At 41.3% G+C, this 18,322-nt stretch overlaps 2 protein-coding genes across 8 annotated transcripts; both read left to right on the top strand.

Moving 5' to 3' along the window:
• The first annotated feature begins 2 nt into the window (after window positions 1–2).
• On the top strand, window positions 3–11,263 carry rad17 (RAD17 checkpoint clamp loader component). 2 transcript variants are annotated; one of them, XM_026342826.1, is made up of 17 exons: window positions 3–168; window positions 533–617; window positions 1,848–2,078; window positions 2,608–2,682; window positions 2,828–2,966; window positions 3,247–3,383; window positions 3,974–4,026; window positions 4,182–4,307; window positions 6,677–6,746; window positions 6,833–6,944; window positions 7,095–7,289; window positions 8,066–8,169; window positions 8,274–8,420; window positions 8,689–8,817; window positions 9,638–9,758; window positions 10,107–10,164; window positions 10,949–11,263. In XM_026342826.1, the coding sequence occupies exons 2-17, from the start codon at window positions 576–578 to the stop codon at window positions 11,136–11,138; spliced, it is 1,929 nt and encodes a 642-aa protein (XP_026198611.1). In that variant the 5' UTR covers window positions 3–168; window positions 533–575; the 3' UTR covers window positions 11,139–11,263. The 2 variants fall into 2 exon arrangements, with proteins under 2 accessions (XP_026198611.1, XP_026198610.1); XM_026342825.1 differs by having other exon boundaries at window positions 486–617.
• Window positions 11,264–12,098: 835 nt separating this feature from the next.
• Window positions 12,099–17,925, top strand: ccdc125 (coiled-coil domain containing 125). Of its 6 annotated transcripts, none has more exons than XM_026342306.2 (12): window positions 12,099–12,278; window positions 13,162–13,404; window positions 13,702–13,760; window positions 13,863–13,949; window positions 14,028–14,105; window positions 14,552–14,637; window positions 14,722–14,804; window positions 15,015–15,127; window positions 15,399–15,503; window positions 15,982–16,132; window positions 16,953–17,071; window positions 17,226–17,925. In XM_026342306.2, the coding sequence occupies exons 2-12, from the start codon at window positions 13,179–13,181 to the stop codon at window positions 17,478–17,480; spliced, it is 1,362 nt and encodes a 453-aa protein (XP_026198091.1). In that variant the 5' UTR covers window positions 12,099–12,278; window positions 13,162–13,178; the 3' UTR covers window positions 17,481–17,925. The 6 variants fall into 6 exon arrangements, with proteins under 6 accessions (XP_026198091.1, XP_026198092.1, XP_026198087.1 ...); XM_026342307.2 differs by having other exon boundaries at window positions 13,699–13,760; window positions 15,399–15,491; XM_026342302.2 differs by having other exon boundaries at window positions 13,699–13,760.
• The last annotated feature ends 397 nt before the right edge of the window (window positions 17,926–18,322 follow it).

Below are 18,322 nucleotides of genomic sequence, written 5' to 3'. Positions count from 1 at the left end.
ACGGCAAAGAGAGTTCCCGGAGTTTAAATAGGTAACGTTCAACTTCTCTTTGCACTTCAGTAACGTTACATCGTATAATCACAAGTTAGTTTTCATTGTACCCGAACAAAAGTTTAAAGTGACGGATACACCGCAGTCTTCTCCTGGCATTTCAAATGGTCAGGCAAGGTAAGTTAATTCAGACTCATCATATTAGCTTATCTAACTAAAGTGAAGCTATGTTACTTAACCAGCTCCCCTATTTTGCATTAAAATGCGAAACGTGTGAGATAAAATATGGTAAATTGTAGTTTTAGCAAACATTTGGCACTCAAATTTTGTGTGTGTTCGACGTGTACGGATATGTGAACGCAGTTTTAGCAGCACAATAACAAGGTAAAAGTAGTATGGCTAAAGATAAGGAAAGTCTCTAAGTACCGTTATCACCCTTTCTTTATGCTGTATGCTAATAAAAATGAAAGTCTTGTTTTGCTACCCCGTGTTAGCCAAACCTAACAGCATCCTACCATCAACGGCTCCCACACCTTCCCAGTTTCCAGTTCTGCTCCCATCAATGTGAAGCTACACGGTGGAAGATGAACAAGCTTTCTCTGGGAGACAAGACTTCTTCAAGCAGAGTAAGTTACATACACAGTCGTCTCATTTTATGGTGGTGAGGACACAGATTGACATAATACATTCCCCAAATACCTTAACCTAACTTTAAAGGATGACTTCAGTGATATTCAGCTAGCTACTATGAGTTTGGGTGGGTGGCTACAGGCACACACCTCCAGTCAAAAGTTTGGATACACCCTCTTCTTCAGTGTTTTTTCCCCTTTATTTTTATTATTTTGAACATCCAAACTATAAAAGAACGTGTATGGAATTATGTGATCAACAAGTGCTAAACAACATGTTTTATATTTCCAATTCTTCAAAGTAGCCAGCTTTAGCTTAAATGACCTCTTTTCACAGTGACTCTGTGTCAAGGTTTCAGTATTTATAGGCTGCTTTTCAACCAATCCCAAACCATCTAAATTGAGTTCAGACCAGGTGATTGTGGAGGCCAGATCATCCAATGCAGCACTCCATCACTCTCCTTCTTTGACAAATAGCTCTTACATAACCTAGAGGTGGGTTTGGGATCATTGTCCTGTTGGAAAACATACAATAGTCCCACTGAGTGCAATGAGATTGGATGACATGTCACTGCAAAATGCTTTGGTAGCCATGTTGCTCAAGTAATTAATTTTTACTAAGTCAGCAATGGTGTATTCAGCTAATCCCTATAACTCCTCTTCCATGATTCAAAGCAGAAACAACACATTCAGGAATCATCCGTTCACTTTCTCTTAGACACTGTGGTTAGAACCGAAAATCTCAAATTTAGACACATCAGACCAAAGCATAGTTTTCAGATCGTCAGGCCTTATATCCTAAAGTAACGATGGACTGTCTTTTCCCTTTACTTTTCAAATGTGAGTTAATTTGTTTCTACACACACATTTTGCGATGTGTACAAAGTACACACACTTGGCAAGTATGGGTAATCCATCCATTAGCTAAACTCTCTTATCCTTAAGGGGGTAACGGGCAAGTATGGGTAATCCATCCATTAGCTAAACTCTCTTATCCTTAAGGGGGTAACGGGCAAGTATGGGTAATCCATCCATTAGCTGTACTCTCTTATCCTTAAGGGGGTAACGGGTATGTCGTCCCCGTCCTAGCTGACACTGAGCAAGACGACGGATGCACTCATTTTCGTCTCTTTAATATAAAATCTACTTTTGTCAAGTAAACTTTAATGTGTCCTCACTTTCACTCAATTATTCCCATTAAATCTATTTTGTTTGTGTTTACAATAGGTGAATCGCTGGGTGGATCCCTCTTTCACTGATATTCCAAGGGAAAGCTTTTCGCTGCCTGGAAGGAGAAAGGGCAGCCAAGGGTTGTGCTCTAAGTCTGAGCCCAAGAGGCAAAGGAAGAGAAAAGGGGAATCTGACAGCTCAAATCCTCATGTGTCCTTTGTGTGGAAAGATTCAGCCCAGAGGGATCAGGATGAGCCATGGGTGGACAGACACTCGCCCCGCTCACAGGTCGGTGATGATACCTGGGAGAAATAATAGATGTTCATTTACATTTTACATTTTAGTCATTTAGCAGACGCTTTTATCCAAAGCGACTTACAAGTAGTAACTACTACTACCCCAGTCTCCCACATGGGAGGCGGTGATGTTACCACTACACTAACCAGCCGCACTATTTGATGTTCACTTAGTAGATCATGTTCACCATATGGGAGAATATTTCTGGTTTGTGGGTGAAAGGGGAACTTATAGTTAGGTAACTGTGGACATTGATGAATGTGTCTGGTTAGTTTGTTGCAAATATTGTTAATAAACATTTGGGCCGCTCAACGAAAACTTCCATTTGCTCTGCTTCACTGTGTATTTGTGAGGAGCTGTCCCCTCAAACCTTGCCTGTCCTGCTCTCTATGTAGAGCAATGGTGTAGGTTTGTGAGTGTCTGGAGGCTGGTGAATTGTCACTTGTATTACTAACTATGATAAAAGTTCAAGTTTGAAATATATTGTATTTAGTAATGGTTACAATTCATGTTTGTGTAGGTGGAGCTTGCTGTCCACAAGAAGAAGATAGAGGAGGTGGAGAACTGGATAAGAGCTCACACAAACTCAGCTAAGGTATTTGAAGGTTTTTTTCATCCAAATAGTTAGTGATATCACTAACTAAATGTTCGTCCCCACACTAGAGTAATTATCTAAATATTTTTCTTAGAGGTATTAAGTGAAGCTGAAGGTTCGGGTCTAGCTGGTCTTTGTTCTGCAGGGTGGCATCTTGCTGCTGACAGGACCATCGGGCTGTGGAAAGACTGCTACGGTCCAGGTTCTATGTCAGGAGCTAGGCATCAGGATTCAGGAGTGGACCAACCCCACCAACCTAGAGCCATACAGCAGTAGACAAGATGGTGAGGAGAAGCTTAGTTTTATTTTTAATATGAATAGAAATGTCCCTTTTGATGCACAAAAATGCTCCAAACTAAGAGAACAATTTGATAGGATTTTTTGTTGACATTGTTGGGATTGCTTTATTTTGGAAGATGTTCACATAGTGTTTGCAAACAGGGATGGCTGCAGGCCTGCAGTTGTAATGTGGTAAATAATCTCATGTACATGCACAACTAGTTAAGCTCTGCTTAACTGTGTTTTTGATAGATGTGTCTCTAATTCTCTGTCATCTGTCACCAGACTGGAGGATGAACGATTTTTCCTTCAGCTCCCAGTTAGCACAATTCCAGGAGTTTCTCCTCAGAGCCAATAAGTACAACTGCCTGAGGATGGCAGGTGATGGAGGAACCACAGACAAGAAGGTTATATTGGTGGAGGTAAGAAATACACTTTCAACTGAATCCCATATTTCTGTAGTTTGCCTGCAGTGTCCTTACCATACATTTCTAAATATATATTCTAAATATTCTAATAGTAATATACAGTGGCTGTAGAATATTATCACAGTATAAATGACCTTGAAGGTAATTGGAGCTTGAAATCTGTATTAAGATTTATTGTCACATTTAAGATTTCCATCTTTACAGTCAACTTCTAAATAAATGTTTATGCTGAATAATGTATTAATAAATAAATCATTGCTTAGCAACAAGGAGGAGGTTTTTAGCATACCCAAGAGTTGATAACCACTTTAGGAATTTATTTGCAGGTATAGTACACGAAGGGGAGAAGTACTTGGCATTAAAAAATGAAAACAAAGTCATGCTTTGCGCTGATGCAAAGAAATGTTATAAAAAGTCAATGACTTGAATTTATCTTCTTTTTCAAATACTAAACTGACTGACCTTACTGCTTTGTACTTTGCATTAATATATTATTTTCTTTACTTAATGTTGTGTGTTCGCTTCTCACACTGACTAATTAGTCTAAAGCTGCTTTAAGATTAATATGAGTATTCCTTTCCCAGGATTTTCCAAACCAGTTCTACAGGCAGCCTGGCAGCCTTCACGACAACCTCAGGTAAGAGCAGATAAAGTTTCACACTAAATTTCCTTTCATACTTTCACACGGGAGAATAAGAAAAGTTATTATGATGCACAGCTCTGAAAATACACATAAGTAATGACAGAAGCATTGTGACCCACACTAACACTGTGTCCTCTTGTATCTTCCAGGCGCTTTGTGAAGACCAGTCGATGTCCTTTGGTATTCATAGTGTCTGACAGTCTGAGTGGAGACAGCAGCTCACGTGTTCTTTTTCCACGAGAGGTTCAGGAGGAGCTGGACATCAGCAACATCAGGTTCCAAATAATGCTCACTGTGTTAGACCTTAATAATAACTCACGTTAGACCATAGATGAAGGAGGAGTTCTCCTGTACATTTACAACCACACCTACTAAGTAAATAATGCTGCACATATGTGCACGGTGGTGTTTCACTTTGTAATCAGTCCCTGTTTTACCAAGTTTATTTGCTAAAAGCTCTGTCAGCTCCTGGACTGAACCTGGCAATGGTAGGGGATTGTCTCTGCCCTCTGTCTTCGAGACCTGCTCGTACATCATCTCCGAATTCATGGCTCACTGACCAGATCTGTGAACAATGCACAATGCTCAGGAATGCTGAGAGGAAGTGGCGCACGTCCAAGGCTCCATCTGCTCTGGTGAAATATCCAGAGATACAGCCTGCTGGCGTCATTTTCTCACAGCGTCACAAAGGCAAAAACTGAGTACTTACAGGACAAACTCAGCAACTCCAGTGACACCAGGAAGCTTTCCCCCACTTTCAAGTCACTCCTCTACCCCCCCTCCACCTCTCTTACTGGTGATCACTTTGCCACCTTCTTTACCAATAAGGTGGCAGCCATCAGCTCCCATTTCTTTTTCCAACAGAGACACACTACCAACCTCATCTAACAGCATATCTCTCACCTTGTTTGCTACTCTGACTGAGGACGATGCATCCACCCTCCTCCTCTTAAACCATCCTACCACCTGTTCTTTTCATCCTTTTCCCTCCACTCTCCTTCAAACGACTGCATCCACACTTATCACAGCTATTACACAAATCATTAACACATCTCTCACAACAGGCACTTTTCCCACCTCATTTAAGCAGGCCCAGAACAGCACACTCCTTAAATCTTGACCCCTCCCTTTTAGAGAATTACAGACTTTGTCAGACTTCATCTCTCTTCTTCTCTTCCATTCCCGACCAAGACCTTTGAACGTGCAGTCTTCAATCAAATGGCTGACTTCCTTTCTAGGAACGATCTCCTTGATGTCAACCAGTCCAGCTTCAAGAGTGGTCACTCCACAGAAACAGCACTCCTGAAAGTCATGGAATCCCTGTGGGCTGCAAAAGCTGCAGCTAAATTTTCTGTCTATTTTTCAATTCAAGTTTATTTATATTGGACCAAATCATAATAGAATCTCAAAAAGAATCTCAAGGCACTTCACAAAATAACATAATCTTTATAAACTGATAACTTTATTAACTCCTTTAACTTTAAGGAAGAAACCTCTAGCAGAACCAGGCTCAGGGTAGACGGCCATCTGCCTTGACCAGTTGGGGATCATTGCTATACTGACGACACACAGCTCTTTCTGTCATTTTCACCAGATGACTCCACTGTCTCACTACATATTTCTGCATGCCTCACCTACATTGCTGCCTGGATGAGAGAGAGGCATCTTCAGCTCAACCTCTCCTATACAGAAGTTCTTGTCTTCCCAGCCATATCAATAAAGCAGTAAAAAAACAGTCATCAGCATCAACATAGGGTGTACACTTATTGTCCCCAATAGCACTGCCAGAAATGATCATTGACGATCAACTGAGAACAACGTGCAGACCACAACTTGTGGTCCCCTCATCTCACCTTAAAAGATCCCTGGCAAAACTTTTCTGCTCTGTGATTCCACTATGGTGGAACAACCTATCCACCTCTGCACGCTCAGCTACCTCACTCTCAATTTTTAAAAACTTGTTGAAAACAGAACTCTTTCAAATCTTTGTCTGCACTTATGTCTGCACATAAGTAACTTTAAAGTAGAAGTGACTGCAATTAACATGTAACAGCATACAGTGTTTCTGTAAGGGGGTGGCTGTGGCTCAATAGGTAGAGCAGTTGACTGCCAATCACAGGACTGGCTGCCACGTTACATGCCAAGTGTGTGACAGTGTCCTCGGGCAAGATACTGAACCCCTAGTTGCCCCCGGTGAGTCAGGTCAGCTCTGCCATCAGTGTGCTTGTGTGTGTGAATGGGTGAATGAGACGCAGTGTAAAGCGCTTTGAGTACCAGCTAGGTAGAAAAGCGCTATATAAGTGCAGACCATTTACCATTTCCTCAGAGCAGCACAATGTTGAGTATGACTTGACTCTGCTGTCCTGATGGAATTAGTGCTATGTAAATGTAGACTGATGACTTAATCATGTGAGCCCTTTGTTGTACGGGACATTTCTTTACCTCTCAATCTTTTGGATTTATTCGGGGAACAAATTAGTTTCTAGGACTAAAGCTGAATACCGGCCTTCATCTGACTGAGTAAAATGTAGATTAACGCTGAATAAAACTGTTCCCCATCCTGCTAATCTCTGTAGCGCCTCTTAAAGAATCAGGGAGACCACTAGATTGTTATTGACCAGTTTTGTGTGTTGTTCATTTCCAGTTTTAATCCAGTGGCTCCAACCACAATGATGAAAGTTCTGACTCGCATTTCGAGCCTGGAGGCAGGAAAGGTGAGAGGCGGCCTTGCAGTTTGTTATACATTTTGGTAGAAGCTTTGTATGTTTTCTGCAGTATATTCTCCCATAATTGTGAGCAGAGCTGCGGAAGGATATGTGTCCCAGACCAGGCCATGTTGGAGACACTCTGTACGGGAAGCTCAGGTGATATTCGCAGTGCCATCAACAGCCTCCAGTTTTCCTCACTTCCAGGTCAGTGGTAAAATCACCACAACAGAGGAGTACTACAGTGTACACCTACTTAACACGACAGTTATTATGAATCCCTTTACTGAAAACAGATATTGTTGCCCTCTCTCACAATCCGACCTCAAAGAACAACTTCTTATTGTAACTTTACAGATACATCATTGGAAAAAGGGCTATGGAGGATGAAGGACAGACCTTCTTCATCACTGGGAAAAGCTATTTCCAAAGCAAACCATAGGAAGAAGAAGTCCAGACAGCCAAAGGAGCGGGAAGAGGAGCAGGCAATTGGAGGGAAGGATGCTTCCCTGTTCCTGTTCAGAGCACTAGGAAAGATCCTGCACTGTAAACGTGAGTCCCAGTGTCCACGAAAGCCTTTTCTGTTGGTTTCTTGGTTTCTGCAAAGACAATACCCCTAACAGCAGTGAAAATATTCTACTAGCCAGTAGTGTGTATCAAAGCCTGGCACAACTGATTCCTCTATTGCACTGTTGTACTGTATGTCACGTTCCTTTATCACCATTACAGAGGTGTTCACAGTTCTACTCAGTTCTGAGAAACATAGACCTGATGTGGGTTGTATTTAAATTCTTCTCTATCTAATCTGGTCAGGACAACACTATCAGTTTACTGTTCTGGTCCTTTCCACCCTTCATAATTGTTAATTATATACTGATTATATATCATGCAGTCAACCATATTTTGCATTGTGTCTAATTATCCTTATCTCATTAACGTGTTCAAGTCAGTTCCACACATTCTCACTTTGCCTTGGATGAATCAATTGCACTTTGGGTTCACTTTGAGTTTTTCCACAGGGTTGCTTTAGGTTGCATCCACATGCACAATGTAGTTAATTTTTTCTCAGTCCCATTACAAAGTACTAAAAGACACACATTGTTATAAGAAATAATATAGCCAATATAGCCATATAATACCAAGCTTGTATTTTAAGATTAATTTCAAAGACAAAAAGGAATTTGATGCAGAAGCATGCTTATGCATTATCTAATAAGTACTTTGAGTTGATTCAAGCATTAAGCTTTTTCCTTAACATTTGGTTTTGTGAGGACTGCAAAAAAGCACAGTGTGTGATTAAATCACATGGTTTCTGTTTCTATCAACAGGAGGAAACCATGAAGGTTCTGAAGCAGACAAGGCTGCGCCTTGCCCTGGTCTACCGCTTCACCTGTCTCATCATCACAGAGAAGCACTATTAGTTGACCCCGAGGTACAAAAAAGCTTTTTGTCTAGCATGAACAGGTAACAAACAGTTTGCCTAAACTTCTTTTTAGCCTCTCTGAATACTCAGAGCTTCTTTGTATCTTTGTTCAGTTGGTTGTTGATCGTTCACACATGCCTGGAGAATTCTTCAACCTGTACCTCCACCAGAACTACTTAGACTTCTTCTCCGAAGTAGAGGATGTGGAACGAGCCAGCGAGTATCTGTCTGATGCTGACCTCCTCACTGCTGATTGGACGGTCAGTCTTTCCCTAGATATTAACAGCTATTGAAGATAATATAGCATACTGTCAGTCTCACAGACAACCCACATACCTTTGAGCTGACTAATATTTTGGAGCTCTACAAAGCTTGAAGGTGAGAAGATAAAATAACACCTAAGAAGACCACTTAAAGGAGTGGATTATAATACACAGAGAGGAACTAATTTGTTTAACATTAACATTTTATATTTAGAACCTGGTCAATGGTGGATTGACTGTAAACGGTAACCTGTGTTGTTTTCAGAGCCGCAGCACCATGGGGGATTATGGGTCTTCAGTGGCTACCAGAGGGCTCCTTCACTCCAACTGTCAACAGGTGTCTGTTGGCTTCAGACCACTGCACAAACCCAACTGGTTACTAGTCAACAAGAAGGTCAGGCACATTATATCTACTGACATGTCATTGGCTCAGCTTAGTTTTTTTGATCATGGTAGTAGCTGATCAGGTTTGTGGGCTAGATTCATGCAGTTGTCAATAAACAGTGCTCTCTGGTGGACAAACTGTGTCATTTATACACAGACTTCTTTGAGTTCAGTATCTCTCTGATTCCTTTCATATTGTTGTTGTTCTGTTCTTTATTGTCTTTCTTTCAAGAGCAATGTGATTTGTAATTTGCTGAAACTGAACTCTGGTGTAACTCTCCAGTGACATATGGTAAAGGCAGGTGATTAGGGTTCAGTCACGTAGGTCAAACTTTAGGCTTAATAAGTGGACGCACAGTTTAAGACATGACTGCACCACACAAATAATTAGACAAGCACTAAAATGTCTGCTTCATTTAATGATGAAGAGAGACTGATGTTTCGACTTACAGGTCTTCTTCAGAGTCAAACTCGAAGACCACTAGAAAAGCACAGCACAAACTTAACTGCAGCAGGCATGGTTCATGTTCGAATGTAGGTACGGCCACTACACCCTGGGGGCTTGTGTCAGGTTCAGAAGGAAATAACCCTCCTCAGGTATAAACACCAGTTTGCCAGCCTTTGATAATATGATACAGTTGCTCCTACAACATCCTTGAATATACAGGTAGCAAAAGTTTCTCTGATCACAGGATTTGATAATGAATTAATTATCTAAACAACTGGACTGTGTTGTTGTTGTTACTGCTGCTGTTCAGCTCTAGATCTAAATCTAGTGTGTGTCCGGCAGATGTAGACTTTAAATTAATTGCCTCTGATGTTCCTCACAGCATCGGGAAAACTGTCAGGCTGCCCAGTCCTTGTTCAGGAACTTCTGTCTGACACCAGTGAGATTGCAGACTGAATTGTTGCCGTACCTGGCCAAACTCACCAACCCTATGAGAAACCAAGGTAACACACACACACACACACACACAAAAATCCTGTGTGTTTTTTTAGATTGTCCGTGGCTGTGGCTTTGATGTTTTGACAGTAGAGTTACACTATGTCTAAGCCTACGATATACAGTATTGCCTAACTTGTATTGCTTACAGGCTATTGTTGTACTGTATTGTGATATGTTTCATATTGCTTTTGTCTTTTTGCTCTGTTGTCCTGAGAGAACTATAAAGCACTGATTTCAAACTAGTTAGTAAGGAATTTAGTATCAAGTTTATTTTTGCTGCGATAATCTGGTATGTCACCATAATCATCATCATTCATTAATACAAGTGTTCTGTGCTTCACTGTCTCTCTCAGCTCAGATAGCTTTTATCCAGGACGTGGGTCAGATGTCACTGAGGCGGTTCCCTGCAAGGTACAGCACAAACTTTATTTTCACTTGTCTCATAATGCAGCTCACCCCAGAGATCAGGCCTGCTTTACAAGCAGCAGTGTGTACTATCATGTATGCACACAAACGTTAGTGTCTTGGTTCAGTCTCACTGCTCTCACAACGTCGTTTTTAGCCAGATCAGAGAACAACTGCATTTTCACATCAGTTTCATCCATTTTTGCTTGTTGATTTCAAACTCTCCTGCCTGTTTAATATTGGACTATGAGAGCTGAATGATATTAAGGGCATGAATTCAAGTTCCTATTAGCTCACATGCTGTATGCAAAGCTAGACATTTGTTCCCCCAGCACACTGGACTTTAAGTTGGTCTGACAGTATCCAGGTCAGACTTAAACTTGATATAATGATGCAGAACATTTCCAACTGTTGTGACTCTCACTCTCCTAAAGTGACCAGGGTGACGTGAGATCAAGATGTTAAATTGCTAAGTGGTTTCCGTATCATACTGATATGTTACTACATTATTACATTCAGCATTTGCTGCTAATCTGACTCCACCGCAGCCAGTAGACCTGTCTCCCTCTTTTGCCCTCTTTTGTCCTGGATTTTGTTACTGAAAAACAATGTGACCCACTCGGCATTTTAGTGTTTTTCTCTGTTTTAGACTAGACGGTAATGATTGATGACATTGCTTCCAATATTGCTGAATTTGCTAGCACCTGCAGCAAAGAGTATGCTTGCATGTGCACCAGTATCCTGATGATGAGTTTTGGAGTGTCCTGCTCATGTTTTGCACATCATACAGATTAAAACTGGAGGCTCTGACAGACAAAGAGCCAGGTCAGCTGGAGCTAGAGGAGGAAGAGGAGAAGGAGGAGAAAGAGGAAGGTCAAGGTTGTGGGGAGGATGGTCTACCAGCCAGTCAGCCTCAACCTACAACAAGCCAAGACCTTCTGGAGGAGGACCTGCTCATAGAGGAATATAACAGTGACTAACACACGCACAGCTTTACCCGTTATACTGTGACATGGTTTCATTTTTTCCATTTATGTTGTTTGGATTTTTTTATAAATGGAATTATGGTTTAGTATGAAGGGCAAATAGAACTGTGTGAAATAAGGTCTGTTACCCTCCTTTTTGTATGTTGATGACTGTGACAGTACTTCTGGTATTACCAGTGTTTTTGCCTCACAGAGGCGTCCTGTGTACAAGATGTGATCATTTTTCAAACAAGCTTGTTTTCTTGTAGAACCAGAGTTAAATATTGTCAGTATTTATTGGTTTTAAGTGTGTGTTCAGCACTTGTTTCTGTAATTTACATCATTTTGCTTTGCTGATTTGCCCAGCCTGTAACTGACATCTTTTTTTTTGTTTTACTTTCCCATGGGTGGAAATTGCATTAAATGCTTATTGAGGTATAACTTGTTGAAATCTGAATAAGCAGGTAAATAAAAAGAATTTGTAAAAAAAAAAAAAAAAGCTGACCGTGGGGCTCTTTACTTTACTAACATTATCTTGCTGTTACACTCTTCCCCTCCCACACCCTGTCATCCAATATTTACTCAACAGTTTCACATTAAGCTCTTTGGAATATTCTCTGGTGATGGTGACTCACTGTCGCTGGAGCTGGAACTTCTTTCAACTTAAAGTCAAGAACTCATACTTCAATACTTTAATGTAGGCTGCTCCTAATGCATTTCACATGTAACTAATAAATAAAGATTGTTTTGTAAAAGGTCTGACTAGATATTTTATTACAAACAGCATAGAAAGGTTTTGCATTGCACAACTTTCCATGTCTGTGATATGTCAGAGAAGTCATTTATTATTGCTGTATTTTTTTTAGTCTGTAAACATGCACAGATTTTGCGTTAGTTTTATAGAGAATAAAAAAGACATTTATTTTGAAAGTAATGGCCGGAAGGGGCTTTAACTTGACTCCTGGAGGACTCAACGCGGCAGGTGAACGGCGAAGAAGAAGAAGAGCTACTAGTGGAGTGTGTGTTGTGACTTCATACGGATTAAAATTAAAGTTGTTGTAGTCGACAATCAGCTGTTTAACACTATTCTGTGTGTGTCTGTGCGGAGACTGGGAATCAGCGGCGAATACAACGAGTGTTACTTCAAAGTTCCAGGTAAGAGGAAGTAAGTCATAAAAATCCAGCCAGCACTAGGCTGTAAAGACAATTCCGCCTTATGGGAGAGCAGGAGTTATTTCTTAACAGATATCATACAGTTCTGGTTTGATTTAGGTGTTTCACAGTTCTATTGATTTGTTATAAACGTGCCACAGACAGAGCTGATGATATTACTGAAATCAATATATTTGATAGATAGATAGGATATGACAAATGGTTTGGATCATTTATCAGTAAATGGTCAATTAAATGAAGCTTTCTGACAAATATGGTTTCTATCATGTATGACATGTGTTCTTTGACTGTGTTTTTAAGCTGCTCAATTCTAAAAATTTATATTATTTATTATTTATATTATTATAATGTAACCTAATATGACAGAACAATATGAATAAGTACATGATAGACACACAGAGTTATGTCTAAATATGCTCACTTTGCATCAACATGTGTTCTAGTAGAAAACAATGCACTGTTGTTACATTTACATATAATAATAGTGAAATATGAAGCTGTAAGTACACAGTAGGAACTGTTCAACAAGCTTAGAAGATGTGTGGTTGATTTAATTTAGCTCTTTTACACCAACAACTTAAACAACTATGATATAAAGTTGTAAAAAAACAAGTGAAAGATGACAGCAGAAGGGTGAATATACTGTATTTATAAGTACTTTATATTGGATGTTTTATATTTTACTTATATCATCACACTAGTACAGAAAAAATATTTCCCATGGTGTAATCATTTATGAACATCTGTTAAACACAGATCCAGATTTTTCATCTTTTTTAAGAAAAAACCTTTTTTGTGTGTGTTTTGGATAAATGTTTAAGCTCGAATAAATCACCACTAAACTGTGGTTTGGACGGAGGTTTAGGCTTTAACGCGGTGCAGATGCAGGAGGTCAGTGAGACCTGCAGCTTGGACGATGACATGGTGGATGGAGACCTGGGTGACGGGATGGAAGTCAGGAAAGCAGCCAGCTCCACTAGGAAGAAGAGCCAGAGCTTAGGCAGCGTCTCAGAACCTCTGCTGCCTGGAGCAGGAGAGGCAGCCTGGATCCCCAGACTGAAGATCGCAGAGGTCCAGCAGAGAGCTCGCTGGAAGCTGCCACCCTGCGGTAAGACTGTGTGTGTACTGACTCTTTACTGTTACAGAGATGCTTAACAAGAGTCAAAAGACACAACATACTTTCTATTTTCTAATTTTAGCTTTGAATAAAATAACTGACCAATTTTTCCTGTGCTGACCCCTACCTACCACGCTAACTGAACAGTTTAAATAAGTACAGGAATCATCCCAACTTCATCAGCTTTGAGCCCTTAAAGCTTTTTAAAGTGTCACTTTCCACATGTCTTTGTCTCTGATCTATTTGCTGTGACTCTGATGCACGAGTACACTGTGTGTGAATCAGCAGGCTCCTTGGCTGACCTGTCCAAAGAAGAGTTGAGAGACAGACTACAAGAAGCAAGTGAGGTATGAAAAGTGAATACAGATTAGTAACACCTACGGTACAGGTGATGGAAGTGTCCACTCCAGGCTAGTGTGCTGTCACTGATGGTTGTTCTGTGCTGACAGGTGATTGACGTGTTGTGTTGTGAGCTGGAGGTGGCGCACCGTTACCTTGAGGGCAAATATGAAGCTCTGAAGATCTTACAGGCGAAGGTACAGGAGCACACTTAAATACAACACTGAACCTGACGCAGTGTTTTGGCTTTCAGCTCATGACTCTTCTTCACACAGGCCATTCTTGACAAAGCAACGAGTCACACTAAAAGTCTGCTGCAGAAAAGTGAGGAGAGGGCCAAAGATCTGGAGAAGGTACGTTTTTTTAAAAATTCTTGTTCCTAAAATTGTCGACTGCTCAAATAAAGGCTTGGTCTGTTTGCTTTAACATGGTGCTGCTCAACAGTCAAGAGCTACAGTAACTGTTTGCTTGCTGTTTATCAAAGGAAACGCAACTGCAGCACTGCAGGAAATAGAGAAATATCTTCACTGTTTACAGTTGCATGATTGTTTGAGCAGTGAAAAATGAACAGAAAGAATGTTTGTCTGGATTATGCCTTGTTTTAAACCATGTTTAAAGATCCGGCAGCCAGCAAATAAGAATGTTCAAACTCATAGTAAAGTCACAGGACTTTACATTGGGGTTTGTGTACTGAACAACCTTATATATAGAACTATAAAGACATGGAGTTATGTTATCCAATCACAGTAAAACAATATAAAACTATAAAACAAATGTGAAATGTGCTAATCTTTTGCAGGAGGTGAACAGTCTCCAGTGGGAGCTCAGTTTCAACCAGGTCCAGATGAAGAAGTCTGAGCAGTCCTGGGAGCTAAAATACAACAGGTGGCATTTAATCCACACACACCTGTGTCTGTGTTACTTTCACTGGTTGTATTATAACGTTACTGTTGTTGTCGCTGTAATCAGAACTGTGAGTGAGAACAAGACTCTGACTGACAACTTGCAGGAGAGAGAGAGCGAGTTCCTGCAGCTCCGAGCAGAAAACGCCGGTAAATGCTGAATATTGTATGTTTTAAAGTGACCTAGACATGTCTGTGCATATTATCTCCAGCTGTGAAGTGGAGTGGATCAGTCTGCAGGATGCTGTGTTTAAGGAGTCAGGACAACCAGTTGTTCTCCAGAGTTTTAGCTGGAACTCGTGGTCTTTGTCAGCAAATGATTTACTGTAGTAACTGTACCAAACATGATGTGTGTTGCAGCTCTAAGTCGGCAGTGCTTGGAGCTTCTCTCCATGTTGAATGTGAAGGAGCAGAAAATTTACCAAGACACCAAACCTCAGTACAGCCCGGAGAGAGACGCACGAGTTCTGGAGGTGAGAGAACACACAAGGAGCTTTTCTGTTCAGAAAACCAGTTGGGTTCTACATTAGTGAAACACGTTCTGAGCATTCGGACCAGAAGTAGCTTGGTTTGGAACTAAAATATCGGTTCCTGGCAAGAAGCAGATGCAAGACACATTTGAATGGGAGCCGTGACGACATCTGTGTCCAAACCTTCAAAATCCAGAAGGTGGCGCTAAAGCACCTAGAACTAGCTTTGCTACACACCACGTCCAACTCACTAAACACGTTGTGTGTTTTCCAGCTGGCAGTGTTGGGGGCCTGTCAGTGTCCTGGTGTTGCTGAGGCTTGTCCCTGCAGTCGGACTGCTGCTGCCAGCAGGAAGCAGCTTGTCCAGGTACAACAGGAGGTAAACTAGCAGCCTTTAAACCATTGTTGTTGTTTATCACATCTAACATCTGTCCTGGTCCTTTTCTGATCTGCTCTAGTTCAGAAGTTTTTGTCGATCATCTCCACTAGGCTTTCAACCAATTCTGTCTTGTAATTAGATTTTTTAATTCAGTGTTTTTTATTTTTATTTTATTTTATTTTTGTTTGTATCAACATTGTACATTAATACTGAAGACACTGAAATGACATACTATGGAATATAGAATTATGTAGTGAACAGAAATGTGTTAAATAACCCAGAATATGTTTCATATTATAACTTAAAGTAGCCAAAGTAATACAGGATCTTCTTTCACTGACAGCTTCCTCACATCATTAAGAATCTTCTCTCCGTAACTCTCACATAAGTCAGATGAAAATGTTTCAATATAAATGTAAATGGATGTCAAGACACCATGATGTAAGCATGTGTGTGTGCATATGTGTGTGTGATCCAGCTAGATGCTCAGCGTTCAAAGAGAGAGGAGGCGTTGATGGTCGCAGATGCTTTTCGCATTGCCTTCGAGCAGCAGCTGAGGAAACGGAGTGAACACTTCCTGCTGCTGGCTGAGGCCAACATGCTAAAATCTCAACATTGCAAGACTGAAGGCGAGTCTGCTCACAGTGCTACCTGGATTCATGTGGCCCTGTAATGACAGATGTTTCCCCATTAGTCCTTAATTGACTGAAGGCTCGGCATGTGGTATATTTAGGGCTATCAGTGATATCAGTGCCAATGACTGGGCAACAAGGTCCAGTTTCCACCACTGAACTGACCTGCTACAGGTTGTCAGTGGAAGGTTCCTGGTACTTTTCTTTAGTCCAGGAGTCTTCATTCATAGGAACTGTGATTTGTATTTCTACAGCAGACACAAAACCCTGAAAAGATTAAGCAAATGAGCTCGCTGACATATCACTGTGATGGCTGGTAGCTTTTTACTCACAGTACTGTACAGTGGGTTTTTAGAAATGCCAGGTATGGTAAATACTTTGAGTCAGTGATGTTCAGCACTACAGGCCTCAAACTGATAGTTCCAGGACCTTTGTTCAAGTTCTAAGAGAACTATGGCCTCAAAACCTAGTTAAGCTGACCCTGGTTCCACAAAACCAGAACCTAACTGCAGTTAGATAGAGGAAGTAAATTCTAAAAAAGGTTCTTGGTCCCTAGGAAAAGTGGGATAGCAATGAGCCTTAAGTATCAGATGGTTGGGATGCTTGGAGGGTCTAATGGAGCTTTTGTAGCTGGATTGAGCTGGAAACAGAAGAGCAACGTTAAAGAAGCACAGAGTCAGAGGTTTACTGTTACTTTCTTCAACACACTCTCTGATTTCCCTATAATTCCCTATATTTCCCAAATAATACTTTGTTTCGCCGTGTCATCATTCCTGTTTGCTGAAACACTAGAAAAACATGTGCCTTCTCCTGCCAGGTGCTAACAGGAGTCCTTTGATCAGTGTGAGTCAGCGGTTGAGAGGATTGCTGCCTTCCAGTTTGGATGTGAAGATGTCTGATGATCTGTTAGTGACCCTCTACAGACTGCTGGACTTGGTTAGTAGCTGACATCTGTAGCACTCACAACAACAGAGACCACTTTACATTTACTGGCAGCGTTCACCACCTGCTGTATACTCAACTTATGTATTTTCTCCATGAGAATGTATAAGTTGCTCCTTAGTCACTGGTGATGTGTTTCCTGCTCTAGCTGAATGACAAGGAGGAGGCCTTGGCCCACCAGAGGAAGGTCAGCATCATGTTAGCCCACAGTGCAGAGGAGCTGCAGAGACAGCTGCATCTAGATTCAAATTGCCGGCCATCAGGTTCCTCAGAGTCCGGTGTCCCGTCAGAGCAACCGCAAGACCCATCTGAGATATCTCGACAAATGTCCGATCCAGCAGAGTCCAGCGTCCAAGCACAGCAAGAACCAGATCTGACAGAGTCTCAGTGCCAGCCAGGATAACCAGCACATGGGTCTGAGTCCAGGACTGAAGCACAGGGGCTGTCAGACCAAACACAGACTGACATCCAGACCCTGTGTAACCACTAGAGCCATTAGTCTGAAATCCAACAGACAAATCCTGATCCACCCACAGCACCAGACAAAATGAATGAATGAATGAATGAAAAATGAATGTGTTACACATGGGTGCTACCTGAAGCTAGACATAAGTAGCAAGTAACAAGGAACCATTGTTTAATGTACTGATATCACATGTAAACATTACAGACTATGTAGGTGACTGGTGTAAAATGGCGTGTTGGTGTTCAATAACATGTACTTATGGATATGTACAGTATGTATGACAATGTGTGTGTGTATATACTCTGCCTATCAAATAATAATTAAGTCATTTACACTGTACTTTTATTACTTTTTGTTAAGTAAATGGTCTGAGTACTTCTTACATCACTGCCTATCGCATTGCATATCACATGAACAAAAAAGCTTATGCACTTTATACGGACGCATGTAAACCAAAATAACAGCTCGTTGAATGGAAAGTGCAGGTTTTCCGAGCAGCACTTGAAGGCAGCATATCTCCTCCAGCCACAGTGCCGTCGTGTGTCCAGCAGAGGGCGCTGCAGCTCCACGCACCGACCTCCTCGGGTTGCAGGGGCCGTGTCTGCGCTGACGCTGGCGGCCACCATGTGACCGTCCTGACACACCAGCATCTTGACTTCTCCATCAAACACGTTGTGTTTATTTAACACCGCGTTTTCTCCGCGCCGGCACACAGCGGCCGTCTCTCCGTTAATTTGACTCTCAGCTGGCAGACCGCGCGCCCTGCGGGAGCTGGGCAG

Source organism: Anabas testudineus, chromosome 9 (assembly GCF_900324465.2).
Source record: "Anabas testudineus chromosome 9, fAnaTes1.2, whole genome shotgun sequence".
Lineage (NCBI taxonomy): Eukaryota > Metazoa > Chordata > Actinopteri > Anabantiformes > Anabantidae > Anabas > Anabas testudineus.
The sequence above is the reverse complement of the archived record's forward strand: the minus strand, read 5'-3'. Positions and strand labels throughout refer to the sequence as shown.